Below are 14,966 nucleotides of genomic sequence, written 5' to 3'. Positions count from 1 at the left end.
ATACCTGTGACTGGGAACAATATTCCAACCGATGCCAAAATGTACAATAATACAACCTATTATCTTACTCGTGAAGTGAGTTAATTAATATCCACGCCCAAAAGTCAATTTTAACCTATTTTTAATGGCTAGCTATCGATACAAGCGAAATTAGTAATCACTCACACACCAGTTGACAAGTGTGATTCCTTAGTTGGCAGGCTGCATATTTTCCGTATGTTTTCCAATATGCTTTCAGGGGCTTCGTTTTGGTTGGACAAGGAAACTTCAATGGCGCTCCACGTTAGCTCTCAGTGGAACCTTTAAAAGGAATTCTAAAAAAGTCCCTTAGAAGTATCAAAAAACGGAGACTTTAATACAACATATTTAATTCGAAGTTACAGATAGGCTATAATGAAAATGTAGGCTAGTAGATCACCCGATTGCTTTCCTGAAACGGCTCAGATAACAATTTATTGTACTCAATGTGCAGTTCAAAGGGCATGATGTTCATTTCAGATGGCTCATTTTATTCTGTCTGTTTAATGAGAGGAGAGACCACAGCAGCATTAACCTCAAAGAGGATAGTGTCAAGTTTACACTTTGAAATCGTGGCCTGAACAGAAATAATTATATTTTTCCAAAGCCATGGAGGTAAATATAACTCACTGCAGACCCTATGTAGATTACAGCCGCCATGTTCAAAGTGTGAAGGATTATGGTGAGGAAACATGGAGCTCTGCATGTGAAAGCTTGGGCTCTTTTGGGTTTGATAGCTTGATCAAAGGGAGAAGATGAGAACAACTGTGAGAGGCTGGAGGGGGGGGGCAAAGGGGGTTTGGATACTTTGTCACCAATGAACCCTGAAACCTGAGTGCATGGATCCAGGGTGATGGAAGCAGGCTCCCGGGCTGCAGGGAGGGAAGGAAGGGAATGGGGAAGGGGGGATTGGTCGATAATTTCATGAAAGTGCTTCTATATACATGGGTGTCATGCACCCCAAAAATCTAATGGGGCACAAAAATATAAATGCAAGATGTAAAGTGTTCACATGCTATTTCTCTCAAATGTTGTGCAGACATTTGTTTACCTCCCTGTTAGTGAGCATTTATCCTTTGCCAAGATAATCAATCCACTTGACAGGTGTGGCATATCAACAAGATGATTAAACAGCATGATCATTACACAGGTGCACCTTGTCCTGGGGACAATAAAAGTCCACTCTAAAATTTGCAGTTTTGTCACACAACACAATGCCACAGATGTCTCAAGTTTTGAGGGAGTGTGCAATTGGTGTACTGACTACAGGAATGTCCACCAGAGCTATTTCCAGAGAATTGAATGTACATTTCTCTACCTCCAGCGTCGTTTTAGAGAATTTGGCAGTATGTCCAACCGGCCTCACAACCGCAGACCACGTGTAACCATGCCAGCCCAGGACCTCCACATCCAGATCACCTGCGGGATCGTCTGAGACCAGCCACCCGGACAGCTGATGGAACTGAAGAGTATTTCTGTCTGCAATAAAGCAGACACTTATTCTAATTGGCTGTGCCTGGCTCCCAAGTGGGTGGGGCTATGCCCTCCCATGTCCGAGCCCCTGCCCAGTCATGTGAACTCTATAGATTAGGGTCGAATTAATTCATTTAAATTCACTGATTTCCTTATATGAACTGTAACTCAGTAAAATCGGTGACATTTTTGCATGTTGCATCTATATTTTTGTTTAGTATACGTGAGGATATCAAGCCCCATCCATAAATTTGAGAATTTTCAAACAAATGAAACAGCTTTTTCCTGAAATCTAGAGCCATAATCATTATGTATTATTTTATGTAAAAATGTGTTTATTTTTCTGTATATCTAAGCATTCCCCTTGAGCTGTCTGTATACTCTTGACTGATGGATCTTTTTTTAAAGAAACTAAACATGCTTCTCTGCATCTCTGCTAAAATCCGGGTAAACGATTGAAAGGAATGTGAGTCTTATTTAGTACATTTAGCAATGTCTTGCTTTTCTAGTCTACTAACCTTGCCAGTAGGCATGCCAGCTAAGATAGTTTGACAATCCAGCTACTCTAACTTGATAGCCTGACATTGATTATGGTAGCTAGTTATGAGGTTGGGAGATTGGGAACCTATCTGGGCTAGCTAAAGCCAACTTAATAACATTGCTAGGTGGTTAGTAGTATTACAGAGCAACAACGATATATATATATTTTTAAACAGGACAAATCTGAGGCGGTATGTACCCGTGCCCCCTATGGACATGATGCCTCTGTCTATATAAATCCACACAGGAGCGGCCACCTAATCCGGCCACTCTAGGGCTAGAGACGCCAAGCAGATCAATCAATTAAAACATTTAGGCCCCAGCCAGCAGGGGTAATTACAGCCTTCCTGGTACTGCCTGTGACAGGGTACTGAGGATCCTCTTCATTAGAGCCACTTCCAATCATCAGGGCGGAATCTGACGTTTGCCAGATTACAAGCAAGACAAAGGGCTTAGTGTAGTAGGTGCAAATACACCTCCACTTTTGGATCCAGAGCTTTATTGGGGATGTACATGTTGATACACAACGGGAGCCGTTGTTAGCGGCCTAAGCACGTTCAGAAGGGTACATTATGACCTCAACGTGGACTTTTAGGGATTTCGGCAGGCACTTTGTTGTAAGCAACCCTTGTTACAGGCGACACAGGGGCATCACATACAGTAGGGCCACTAATTGTAACATGAGATCCCAATCCTGGGCTGAAACAATGACCAAAGTGGAACTAATTCCATGGCTAAACAATAGTTTTAAATCATATCCAAAGGTTACCAGGCTTTAGACCTATAGCCTATGATTCCAAGTTTGCATAAGTCAGAAATAATACCTAATGTGGATGCTCAAGTGACGAAAAAGTGACACTTCTAGGCTATATGTCAACAAGATGATCGTTCCACCACCTTGACAATAGCTAAGTTGCACAGAATGTAAAGAGAATATACATATTGATCCTATTATTTACCTTGGGTAACTTGACTATGTAGAACTTAAGCAGTCACTTGAATGAGCATTCTAAAGACAGTAGGCTACAGATCATCAGTTGGCTTGGTTATCTTTGTCATCCTAATTGATTCAATAAAGAGGTGTGTGTGGCGCCACCTGCAGATTACTTTCTAACCCACTGCACAAGCATATTGGTTACACATGGTCCATTTTTAGAGAGCAGACAAGCCAGGCATGAGTTTGGGCATAACTGCATGTAATAGCATTAACATGCAATAGTTAACTTCCGTAGGAATGTGTTTGGATGGAAAAAGTACCATTTGTATCAACATTTCATTGACATTTTCATAGTAATGCTTTTCCTGTACAAAGAATACCACAAAAAGTGTGTGGACAAATGATGTTTATGCTAATATTTCATGAAAAGATCTAGTTTCACATGTACATGGAATCTGTTGGGTATCTTACAATACTATTCTTAAATTAATAAAAAGACACTAATATAAAATCCATTTTCCATTTAACCTAACAATCAGGAAAACAGTCAATTTCAGCCTACAGAGTAAGTGTTGCTGGTGGAATTAGATTACACAGCTGAAACATGCCAAAATAATTCCAAAACCTTTTTTTTTACTGAATAACTGAGCAATTTCCCACTAAAAATAGTTGAGCACCATACCTTGTATAAAAGGAAATGTACACAGTAATACCAATACTTGACAAACACAGCAAATCTTTTCAAACAATTCTCGCCTTCAAAAAGCTATAACTAATAGGGTAGAATGGTTTAACAATTCCCCAGGGGACGGTATAAAAAAAATCTATCATCTCTAATGAATTTTTTTTTAAATCACAGTAAAACAATTGTGGAAAACCTCACGAGTAAATTTAAAATAACCAATCAATATTTTGTTTACTTGGACACAGTCCAGTGCATTTAAAAATTGTCAATATCATCCTAAACATATGACTAACCAATTGTAAAAAATAAATTAAATAAAAATGCATTTCAAGCATGAAAATGTTTCTCAATATAAATTCATAATTCTGTTTTGATTAGGATTTACATAGTGAGTATGTGACAAATCTGTAAAATACTCAAATGTCCTTTAAAAAAGTGAAAAATATTCACAATTCTGTTCTTAAATTCCCATAGTGCTTCAGTATCGTCTCCACCGGCCATCTCTGGAGCCGTCCCTCCACCTGTCATCTCTGCTACGGTTGCCTCCGCTGCTCCCGCTCCTGTCGTCATGGTTATAGTGTTCACCTCGCTGGCTGCGGTGGTGACGGTTGGAGCCGGTGTCGTCAGAGCCTCCTGGGTACCGCTGGTCCCTGCCGTAGTGGCTGCTGTTGTCCTGCTGGTACCCCTGCCTGTTGCCTCGCTGTGAGGAGCTGTCCGGTTGCCAGGACCCACCACCTCCACCACTCTGTGGCTGTAGCGGTTGTGGTGGTGGCTGCCCCAGAAGACCAGCTGGGAAGCCTCCATTCACTCCCTGGAGCTGCTGCATCTGGAGCTGCCACATGTTGTTAATCTGTTGAAAGGGACCAAAGAGCATTACTTTTACTGATCCATGTAGACTGGTTAAATGTTCGTGACACAGTCCACATAGTTATGTAGTCAAGTTTGCCTTATGCACAGGATACACAGTACAATGAAATGCTTACTTGCAGGTTCACATGTCAACAATGTGACATAAGTGTCACTCTACTGGAGATGAGGACAGTGTGTAATTGAATGGCTTGAAAAGCGTAATGGTCAGTGTGGATGGCGGTAAGCTCACCATGGCCTGTCTCTGCAGACTATCAGGAGAGGAGAAGGACCTCTGGATGTGCTGAGAGGGTGAAAATGATGGGGAGCCCATCTGGTCTGGGCTCTTGTCAAACCTGCATAAGAAACATGGCGTTCCATATCAACTACAGAGGAATAGAAAAGCTATTGATGCATAAAAACATCCCCTACATGCATACGAACATTGTTTTGTAGGAATTTGCATTATGTTACAACATACATGCCCGCAGCCCCATGTGGATTGGGAGTATTCACAGTGCTTTGATTCTGAGAGTGCCCTGGACTGTTAATGTGACTGCTTCCTGTAAATATGTATCGAAAGAATGACAGTTCAGTTGCAGGCAGACCCAAATTATCCATTAGCTAGTCAATTCATGTGACTTGTAAGGGATTTACATTAGTTTACCTGCTCTGAACTGTACTTTGAGAGTCCTTCCGAATAGAGTTTCCCCATTGAGCAGGTTCATGCCATAGGGTACGGACACCTCATGTTTGAAACAGACAAATCCAAACGCTTTCTGTTTTCCATCATTGTCTTTTGGGATTTTCACTTTGAACAGAGGTCCTGCCTGCAACAAAGAGAAAACACAGAACAGACGATGGAGAACAACTGTAAAATTGAAAAGCGACACCGATCAGAGGCAACCCTTAGTCGTCGTTTGATATTCCAGAGCTAGATATGTGTTCGCTAATATATACTTAGCTAACGTCGTTGCTGCAAACGAGTACCTAGTTAGTTAAGGATGAAGGAACTATATTGATCTAGATGGCTAGATAATTACGGGCCAGAGACTTCCTGACCATAATTATTTGTTGAATACTGAAAAAGTATCGCAAATAATTTAGCTAGCTAACGGTAGATATCGTAGCGTAGGTAGCTAATTCAAAGCTACTGCACCTGTAAAAATAGCTCGAATAAAAGTTCCTCCGTCACTTTTGGATCCAAATTTCCAACAAAGAGAGTCCTGTCTGTTTCATCCGCTACTCCCATCTCGTTTTAATTATACCTAATGCACTTTATCGGGTTGCAAATTTGTAAACAAATTACAATGCTGCGATTTTTAAACAGGAGATCCGTGGTACGGCCGTAAAGCAAAACTGACGTAATTCCTTAGCTCGAGTTGCAATAACCATCTTGTTTTACGACAGTAAAAAAAAAGGGCATGCCATCAAATAACATGTCATTAGTTTAGTACACATGAGCTTGGCCCCATTAGCTTCCTGTTACGTTTGTATTTACTGAATGTTACAATATGCTGATCAGTAACACACAATTAACAGTTAATAGTGAAAAAAGTAGCCTTGGTGAGAGCTTTCTTTTTTAAATGATCAGCTCAAAATGTTTACCATGCAAGGATTCCTGAGCCTCCCTAGACCTGCTACCTTATCCCAGATCTGCTGTTTCGACCCTCTCTCACACCTGCTGTCTCGGCCTCTGAATGCTCGACTATGAAAAGCCAACTGACATTTACTCCTGAGGTGTTGACCTCGCAGTGTTGCCAACTCCTCAGTAAGGAAAGTAGCTATTGGCTGTCCTAAAAGTCGCTAGAAGTCGATAAATGACGTCATCGCCGAATTTGCATAATTGGCCATGTTCATGTAATTGTGATGGAGGTTTTGTGTTCGTGTCGCATCGGGGGAATCAAATCAAATTGTATTTGTCACATGCATCGTAAACAAAAGGTATAGACTAGCAGTGAAATGCTTACTTCCAGGTCATTTTCCAACAATGCAGAGTTAAGATAAAGATACAAAATTAAGTAAAAAATAGAAATAGCGACATGATGAATAAATACACTGTGAATACAACTGTAGCATTTTAGCTAACCCTTCCCCTAACCCTTATTCTAAATTTAACCCAATTCACCTAATCTGCTTACGTAAATTCACCTAATCTAACTCATTTTAGTTTCCCTAACCTTTCACATAAATTGTCCTATCCTTTTTTGTTAGTTCACCTAACCACCTACCTAAATTCTCCCCCTAATTGTCCTTTGTGGTAAAGCAACAAGGAACCTGGTCTCAGTGAAAGATGTAAAATACTATTAAAATAATCAAACTTGTATGCTATTGTACGACCGGTTAAGACATATGATAATATACGTCCTCTAATTTGTATGACATTGTGAGACCGCTATTCTATTCATCATGTAACTTAACGTAACATATCATACTTATCATCATCATTTTTGGCTCCCGAGTGGCGTAGCGGTCTTAGGTACTGCATCTCAGTGTATGAGGTGACACTACAGACCCTGGTTCGATTCCAGGCTATATCACAATTGGCTGTGATTGGGAGTCCCATAAGGCGGTGCACAATTGGCCCAGCGTCGTTAGGGTTTGGTCGGGGTACACCGTGATTTAAAATAAGAATTTGTTCTTAACTGACTTGCCAGGTTAAATAAAGGTTAAATAAATAAAATACTAAATGAAGAATTAAAGGTTTACATATAGAATATTACGAATTGCCATGAGACCACATTGCATAACTTCTTCTGGGGTTCTCTGACATTTCCTGCAGCAAGTAGCCTATCCTTACTAACAGCTTTATAGAGTAGAGAAGGTGATGATTCTGACAAGCTGTAATAGTGTGCCCTACTCTAACTGTGTGTATAGGTCTCCTCATCCCCCTGGAAGTTGATGTGCATGCTGATAAGAATTTCCTGTACAAGTACATGCCACAGTCCGGTGCATGCGATCGGATCACTGACTCAAGCACCCTGCGAGGTATGCCCCTGGCCTTGTGGTGATGGCAGCATCATTATAGCGTTGAGGTCAAATGAGCCGTGTGAAAAGCTTGACTTCCTCTCTAATCAGGTGGCAGTTGAACTGTGCGTGGCTGCTATATTAATTAGATTGATTAAAAGTCTAATGATTTTCCCCATGCCTGGAGAAATCCCATAGAGATTGTGATTGCGGCTGTGCATGAGGACCACACTGTAAAGATAAGAGGGACTCTTTTGAAGGCTGTTCTTTTTCCTGCTTTCATGGTCCATGAGGCAGAATTCTTTACAGGATACCCACTATTAGGTCTATTTAACTAGGCAGAGAGTGTTCGTGAAATGGGCTGTACACTAAATGTTCTATGTTCTAGGAATTAGTGAATCAAATGAACATGTCATGTAATCTGTATGACTTATTTATGTCATTTTCACAGGATTTATGGCTATCATTCATAATGTGGCAATAAAATCTATAGTTTAATACTAAAATCATCAATTCTTTTTACAGCCCAGTTTGTTATGGGCATCACGTGTCGTGTACAGTATAGGGTAGTTAACACTTGATGTATCGGCACTTTCACATAAAATATTTATGATTTCAAATGCAGCACATTTTTGACATCTGACAGCAATAAATCTATACCATAAAACCACACCTGTGCAGCAATGCACTCTGATGACTAAGGCACAATCTATTTTTTGACCCAGAATAGTTATTAGCCCATATATCTCCCTGATGCCTTTTCCCTTTTTATAGAGTTGGATGGAATTCATAAGCGCACTAAGGAACAGCAGTTCCACAGAACTATTGGACTTAAAGCAGAAACAGATGAAAATAGGCATGAAATGGAGTAAAGTCGGGAACAACAAGCGAACAGGGTGAGCTAGTGAGGGAGACCGAGCAGAAAGAGTCGCTTTGAGTAAGATAAAAATGAAGAGATGCTGAAAGAAAACAAAGTTTGCGCTGAGCCTTTTTTATTTCACGAATACATCTGCTTAGTAGACTTTCTCCATGGAATTTTGGATGAAACCTAAATCTTGTCATATCTCAGATTCATAATATGAAACACCAATTGGGATTGCTCTCTATTCCAGTGGAATAGTATTATTTTGTAACAGCAGGGAGTTAACCCATTGATTTCTCTCCAGAGTGGCAGCAGATGGCAGTGTTGTTCCGATGATAGACTGGATCCCTATGGAGAACACACTGGTTTGATTTGCTTGCTGTAACAAGGGCATAGCCTACTATTGAGCTTGTTTAAAAGCAAAAAAAGAGAAAGAAAAAACAATCTTAGTGGAAAGAGAAATATGCACGTTTGAGTCTGGCCTTACTGAGTGTACCTGGATTCTATTTCATAGACAATCTCATTCGCACATAACACAGCGTTAGATAGTGGAACTGACCAATGATGCAGTGCAGATAGGGATTGAATATATTGGAACTGCAACATTGTGTAAATTTTGAAAAATGATGCTACATTGTGTCATGCAAGTAGCTTCGGAAATGTAAAACTGTTCAGCTAATTATTCTCAGAATGACATCCTGGCATATTTAACTACAGTGGGGGAAAAAAGTATTTGATCCCCTGCTGATTTTGTACATTTGCCCACTGACAAAGAAATGATCAGTCTATAATTTTAATGGTAGGGTTATTTGAACAGTGAGAGACAGAATAACAACAAAAATATCCAGAAAAATGAATGTAAAAAATGTTATAAATTGATTAGCATTTTAATGAGGGTAATAAGTATTTGTCCCCCTCTCAATCAGAAAGATTTCTGGGTCCTAGGTGTCTTTTATACAGGTAACGAGCTGAGATTAGGAGCACACTCTTAAAGGGAGTGCTCCTAACCGCAGCTTGTTACTTGTATAAAAGACACCTGTCCACAGAAGCAATCAATCAATCAGATTCCAAACTCTCCACCATGGCCAAGACCAAAAAGCTCTCCAAGGATGTCAGGGACAAGATTGTAGACCTACACAAGGCTGGAATGGGCTACAAGATCATCGCCAAGCAGCTTGGTGAGAAGGTGACCACATTTGGTGCGATTATTCGCAAATGGAAGAAACACAAAAGAACTGTCAATCTCCCTCGGCCTGGGCTCCATGCAAGATCTCACCTCGTGGAGTTGCAATGATCATGAGAACGGTGAGGAATCAGCCCAGATCTACACGGGGGGATCTTGTCAATGATCTCAAGGCAGCTGGGACCATAGTCACCAAGAAAACAATTGGTAACACACTACGCCGTGAAGAACTGAAATCCTGCAGCGCCCGCAAGGTCCCCCTGCTCAAGAATACATATACATGCCCGTCTGAAGTTTGCCAATGAACATCTGAATGATTCAGAGGACAACTGGTGAAAGTGTTGTGGTCAGATGAGACAAAAATTGAGCTCTTTGGCATCAACTCAACTTGCCGTGTTTGGAGGAGGAGGAATGCTGCCTGGTCGCAAATGGGTCTTCCAAATGGACAATGACCCCAAGCATACTTCCAAAATGGCTTAAGGACAACAAAGTCAAGGTATTGGAGTGGCCATCACAAAGCCCTGACCTCAATTCAATAGAACATTTGTGGGCAGAACTGAAAAAGCGTGTGCGAGCAAGGAGGCCTACAAACCTGACTCAGTTATACCAGTTCTGTCAGGAGGAATGGGACAAAATTCACCCAACTTATTGTGGGAAGCTTGTGGAAGGCTACCCGAAACGTTTGACCCAAGTTAAGCAACTTGAAGGCAATGCTACCAAATACTAATTGAGTGTATGTAAAAACTTCTGACCCACTGGGAATGTGATGAAAGAAATAAAAGCTGAAATAAATCATTCGCTCTACTATTATTCTGACATTTCACATTCTTAAAATAAAGTGGTGATCCTAACTGACCTAAGACAGGGAATCTTTACTTGGATGAAAAGTGAAGAATTGTGAAAAACTGATTTTAAATGTATTTGGCTAAGGTATATGTAAACTTCCAACTTCAACTGTACCTTTGACACTTAAGCATATTTAAAACCAAATACTTTAAGACTTTTACTCAAGTAGTATTTTACTGGGTGACTTTCACTTTTACATCAGTCATTTTCTTTTAAGGTATCTTTACTTTTAATGATAATTGGGTACTTCATCCACCAGTAGAGTACTGCATTTCTTACCTATTTGATTAAGTGAACAGGACACACACACAAACACACCACACACACACACAGTTAGTTCCTGTGACATTGTATCAGCCCATTTCAAGGCCTCCAAGGATGGATGGCGGAAGATGCTGAGGCAGGCCTCCAAGCACATTATTTATTTAATATTGCACCATGTTTGTTATCTGAATATCACTGCTACATGCTGACACCCTGATATGCTGTGACTGTTTCCAGACTGTGACTCTGACTGCACAGAACTAGTGTATGCAGAAGGGTGTCAGCCTGCCTGTTGCCATAGGACTATGCTACTGCAGTGCTGAGTAGAAGCACTTGGCATCAGCGCCTTGCCACCAACTGCGGCTATAGGCGACAAGCGCTCCAACCCCACATCACTTACGTCTGAGGACCCCCCTTTGGTCCCAGGAGAAGTTTGATTACTTAAATGAACATAAATAATTAAGAGCATGGGAAGGAGCGCAGGTCGTAATAAAATGAATCAAGGGGGCAGCAGTTCATTTTTTACATCGCTTCCCTCTTCCTCTTCACGGTTTTAAGAAATTGAAAGCTCTGCAAATCCTCACCCTCTCTCACCAAGACCACCTGTTGAGACACAAAATAATACCCTCTGCCAAAGGGGCCATATGGAGAGTACATTATAGAGGGAAGATGGAGGGGATTACGACGTTCTTGCAGGAATAATTAATAAGAGATGGATATCCAGAGTATCAAGCGCATCTCATCTCACATCTCACAGCGGCTCTGAAGATCCCTCTCCTCCACTCCCGCTGCTTTTGAAGCCTCAACGCCTTTGGAGAAGATAATGAGCTCTGTCAAAATATTTTTTAATTTTTAAAATGCTTTTTTCCCCACATAATCAACAGTGTGGTGTCCCACATTTCAGCAGTTAAGCAAAAGATTGCCTCATAACCAGTCAATATCATAGCTAAGACAACATTGCATTCAGGAAGTGAGGGCTTCAGATCTGAATGTCCTCTGAGAAGAAAAAAATAATTTTAAAAATCACCCACTTTTCCTTTGAAGGCATCAGCAATATGATAATCAGTTGATCAGGGGTACGGTTTGCTAACACTGACTCGTAATGCAGGTATTTGTTCTGCCAGTGGATCTGATGGACTGAAATCGGGTGATTGTTTGTTTATTGGTAACCAAACCAACAATGTCATTTCTCTGATGACCATCTAGAGATTAAATTAGTTGGTACAAATTAGGAATCAATGGTTAGTCCCAGGAGGAGATCTTGATCCCTTACAATCAAATGTCAGATGTTTAAACAACGCCATTGAGGAATTCCCATCAAACCACTAGAGTAGCATTTGCAGTGTACAGCCAACTGGCACGTGCCGTGATTAAAATATTTTATTTCCATGTTACAAACCTGATAGATTAAACTGGTTGACAATATCAAATATCTATCCAAAGGGTGAACATACATGGTAAAGTCAACGATGGACCATGTCTACCGTATATGATGCACATACATTACAGCATGCTTAAAAACCCTGGTTCAGCCTTGGTTGCCAAATTGCCACCTCCAAAAAGTCAGTGATGGAATTGCAGGAGTGAAATAAGACTGCATTTAGACATGTAATTTAATTGAGAAGCTATTTGTATAGCCGGGTCATTTATGGAGTGCAAAATAAGGTCAAAGAACTCTCAATCTTGTTGGTAAATGTATTGCTGGTGGAGGCTTTATGGAATAATTGAATTGACTACCGGCCTTATATCGGCCTAAAATTGCAGAGCTAACCTTCAGAAACTCAGTGAGCTCTCAGGAGACCTCTCTAGTTTTTTTCTCCTCACCCCAAGCTCTACCTCTTTATCTTCACTGTCGGGATAAACCACATTACTTCAAACCCATGCAGGAGTAGGAGCTCCTTTGGGCTGTGTGTTTTAAACTCTAGAGTGAAAGTTCAAGAGCCATTTTGACAGATTTGGCAAGATGGGACCATGTCAAATCTGTAAGATACTGCTGGATCTATCATTGTCAAAACCAATATGATGATTGTTTTCCGCTATTTTTGGTTTGTCTGTTTTCTTTCCACCTTCATTGTTCACTGCAGTGCCTAATGTAGTCACAATAATTGGTGTTTTATGCATTCATGCTAAGAATTGGAAGCAATTTAAACAAGGGAATACATACCAAATGAAGGGTGGAATGAAACACGATGGGAGATATTAATTCGCTTTTAATCATTTAGTACTCGTCCAGAATTTGTTTTGAGGTACAACAGAGGAACTGTTGCTTTGAGGCAGATGCAATAATATCTCTTTAATCCTTCAATCTGTCATAGATAAACAAAAAACAGTCAGGCATAATTGAGGCACAGTGGCACACACAATTTCCTTGATAATCAAAGCTCATTTTTCTTACACCACATTTATAATATTGTATTTTCAAGAGTGAAATATATTGACTTGCTGTGTGAAATCTATCATTATGGTAATTGAATGTACAGAACATTAACTTCATTGTGTTAACCTAAGTGGAAGTTAATGCATGTATTGGTGCTTTCCTTCACAAATAATAGTTCTAAATTGAATTGAGAGATACTATGGTTTATTCACAAAGTACTCCATGTCAGTTACATAGCAATGAGGACCTAGTGATTGTATTTGGACCGGCACAAAGATGGAAAGTTATTGTGACATTGCTTTTCATTTACCAGACCACTGTGATGCCAGCACCGATGCATCAGTCAGTTGGCCAGGCCGCTAGAAGCTCTGAGGAGAGAACTAGGAATCCTCCAAAAATAGCCTTTGTATCAACACCCCCACAAGCTGGTTCATGCTCGGCCTGGGGACATCAAATTTCATCAATCTTTCAGCCATTTATTGACGGGATGTCCACACAAATTTGTCTGACAGGCGATGCAGCACTATGAAATATTAATTTTATGTTATCTGGCTTGTATTCCTAGATGTGGGGGACAAAACTCTTCCCTCTGGCAACCATTTCATACATTAACCCATAATGGCTATGGGAAGTAGAACAGTAGGACATGTAAGCCTATTAATGTTAGGCGGTCTGCCGGTCACTACTACCCATGCTGTAAACACCACATGTAGTGGACTGGGAACAGTTATGTGGAAGTCCCATAGTAAACTGAGTAAAAGTGCTGCTCTCTCCTGACTACCTTTCCTGGGTGTTGAAATCAGACGTCAGCAGTGATGATGACATTAGGTCTCTTCCTTAATTCCAGTTTGATTGCTCTCTCCTCTGTTTATGTGTCCTTTCCATGTCCACTTCTATATATACGGCCCATAAACTTGCATATCAAAAGCATCATAATGGAAAGGCTTATAATGGTCATATTCATAGGAGTAGACTACTTGCTGACGACAAACAAAAGAGGAAGTCACCATCGTACGCTGTAGCCTTTGCCATGGTTTATAGAAAGGCATCAGATTTGCACATCCCCACTCTTTTTTTCAAAGTGACAGCGACTCAACTGGACTTGCAAGATGTGCCAAGGATATGCCGTGGTTTGGTGCTTCTTATTTAAAAACGTTCTGAAAGTAAATAAATTCTGAACATCAATCTGCGCAGCAAGTGCAATAAAAATGCCTTAAGTACAATTACAGCACTGGATATGGATTTGGAATGGAGGGATGATGGGAGTGTTCCATAAATAACATATGTTTATTACACGGCCCAGCATGTGTATCTAATAGTATCACATGGGCTATCTGTGCTTTTATGGTAGCACACTCAAAGCCTGCAACCTGTACAATGGAGATGATGCAAGCACATTATTGTACAGGAGGAAGTGTACATTGGAGATTTACTGCTTTTTGCTATTGTGTTTTACAAGATGACTGGACAAAGCCATAAGCTGCATGGCAAAAACTCTAAATCAATATCATGCCTGCAGGCAGGACCAGGAACAAATCAAAGAATGGAGTCACTGTATTTATCCTGGAAATGACGGGAAATGGATCTCAGATATTATTATGATGAAGGGTAGCTCTTGCCAAATCAATTTACTTTCCTTAGAGAGGTAAAGGTACTGCCAGGGCAAAGGGTGTAGTGGGAGATTGGGGATGGCTATAGAGTTCCCAGGAACAGCCACGTGGTCAGACACCCAAAGCTGTTAAAATGAAAAATGACTTTATTAAAAGATCATAAACGAGAGGAGAAATTAGGACTAGGCGTTCCCAGAGAGGAACATTTCCCCCATCCATTCCAAGCCTCTTATCCCTGACATATTTTTAATACTATAATGATTCTGGGATTAGATAAACTGTTGTCTAGGTCAAATGGATTGAATCAATGAAGCTATCTAGCCTACCCAAAGGCTAGGGTTTTGAGTTGAGAGGGTCA

At 40.5% G+C, this 14,966-nt stretch overlaps 1 protein-coding gene across 1 annotated transcript; it reads right to left on the bottom strand.

The window, feature by feature from the left end:
- Positions 1-3,357: 3,357 nt before the first annotated feature.
- Positions 3,358-5,857, bottom strand: rbm7 (RNA binding motif protein 7). The gene is made up of 5 exons (XM_014162835.3): positions 5,659-5,857; positions 5,167-5,329; positions 4,981-5,062; positions 4,753-4,855; positions 3,358-4,503 (listed from the first exon to the last, which is right to left on the bottom strand). The coding sequence occupies exons 1-5, from the start codon at positions 5,749-5,751 to the stop codon at positions 4,132-4,134; spliced, it is 813 nt and encodes a 270-aa protein (XP_014018310.1). The 5' UTR covers positions 5,752-5,857; the 3' UTR covers positions 3,358-4,131.
- Between the last annotated feature and the right edge of the window lie 9,109 nt (positions 5,858-14,966).

The sequence above is a fragment of the Salmo salar genome, chromosome 20 (assembly GCF_965601325.2).
Source record: "Salmo salar chromosome 20, fSalSal1, whole genome shotgun sequence".
In the NCBI taxonomy this organism is placed as follows: Eukaryota; Metazoa; Chordata; class Actinopteri; order Salmoniformes; family Salmonidae; genus Salmo; species Salmo salar.
The sequence above is the reverse complement of the archived record's forward strand: the minus strand, read 5'-3'. Positions and strand labels throughout refer to the sequence as shown.

Excerpts from the sequence above, each read along its gene's own strand:
- rbm7 (XM_014162835.3), bottom strand. The coding sequence starts at position 5,751 with ATGGGAGTAGCGGATGAAACAGACAGGACTCTCTTTGTTGGAAATTTG. Across the intron at positions 4,856-4,980 it reads CCACATGGGGCTGCGGGCAT|GTTTGACAAGAGCCCAGACC; the intron begins GTATGTTGTAAC and ends TTTCTTATGCAG. Across the intron at positions 4,504-4,752 it reads GTCTGCAGAGACAGGCCATG|ATTAACAACATGTGGCAGCT; the intron begins GTGAGCTTACCG and ends CCCTTTCAACAG.